Here is a 684-nt window from a genome sequence, read left to right as displayed (position 1 = left end):
GTGTACTTGGATTTTCCCTATCTTAGTGGGAACAGTATGGAAATATATAGTGTGGATGTCTTCTAGACGTTTCCTGTTACTTTAATTAGGTGAAGTTATTTTTTTTTATAGTATGTGAGGGACTTAGAAGGGAGGGGGAAGAGAAGAGATTTTCATTTGATTTCATAAATCTGTTGGAACAGCTGTTTGTATCTTGGAGAGGATGAAGTAACCTGGTTATCCTCACCTGCATTGTCATTAGTCTGTGTAAATCGCATTGCAGCTTGCATATTAACCTCATTGTATATACCTTAATTCAGATACGTTGCACTACAACTCCCAAGAGACTTTTGTTAATTATTAAGACTAGGACTGTATCAACCCCAATCCTTACTATCACTGACCCCTTTCCCTTCATTTTCTGTCTGCATGTATTCCTTCTACTGCTGATCTTTTCCCGCAGAAAGGTAAAGGTTGGCTCGCTAGATGTTCACCCGACAGAGAAAGCGCTTGTGGTCAACTATGAGCTGGAGGCCACCATCCTGGGCCAGCTGGGAGATGCCATGCTGGGCGACAGGAAGGTCAGCTGTTTTTTCGTTCTGACATGTTTGTCTCTTGTTTTAAGGAAATTTCTCTTGTTTATCTTTTTTTTTTTTTCTAAGCTTATGTGAAGTGAAAGTGAAAGATATGTTTGTTTTGTGATGT

The 684-nt window shown here is 39.6% G+C and overlaps 1 protein-coding gene across 1 annotated transcript in view; it reads left to right on the top strand.

Annotated features, from left to right (window-relative positions):
• Window positions 1-684, top strand: part of LOC119588072 (kinesin-associated protein 3-like) — a gene marked incomplete at its 5' end in the record, with an annotated part of 14,477 nt that overhangs the window by 1,148 nt on the left and 12,645 nt on the right. The window contains 1 exon segment of the mRNA XM_037936775.1: window positions 443-560. Coding sequence (XP_037792703.1) covers window positions 443-560 — 118 coding nt within the window.

The sequence above is a fragment of the Penaeus monodon genome, chromosome 23, assembly GCF_015228065.2.
Source record: "Penaeus monodon isolate SGIC_2016 chromosome 23, NSTDA_Pmon_1, whole genome shotgun sequence".
In the NCBI taxonomy this organism is placed as follows: Eukaryota; Metazoa; Arthropoda; class Malacostraca; order Decapoda; family Penaeidae; genus Penaeus; species Penaeus monodon.
Note: the sequence above shows the minus strand (reverse complement) of the source record. Positions and strands in the feature narration are given on the sequence as shown.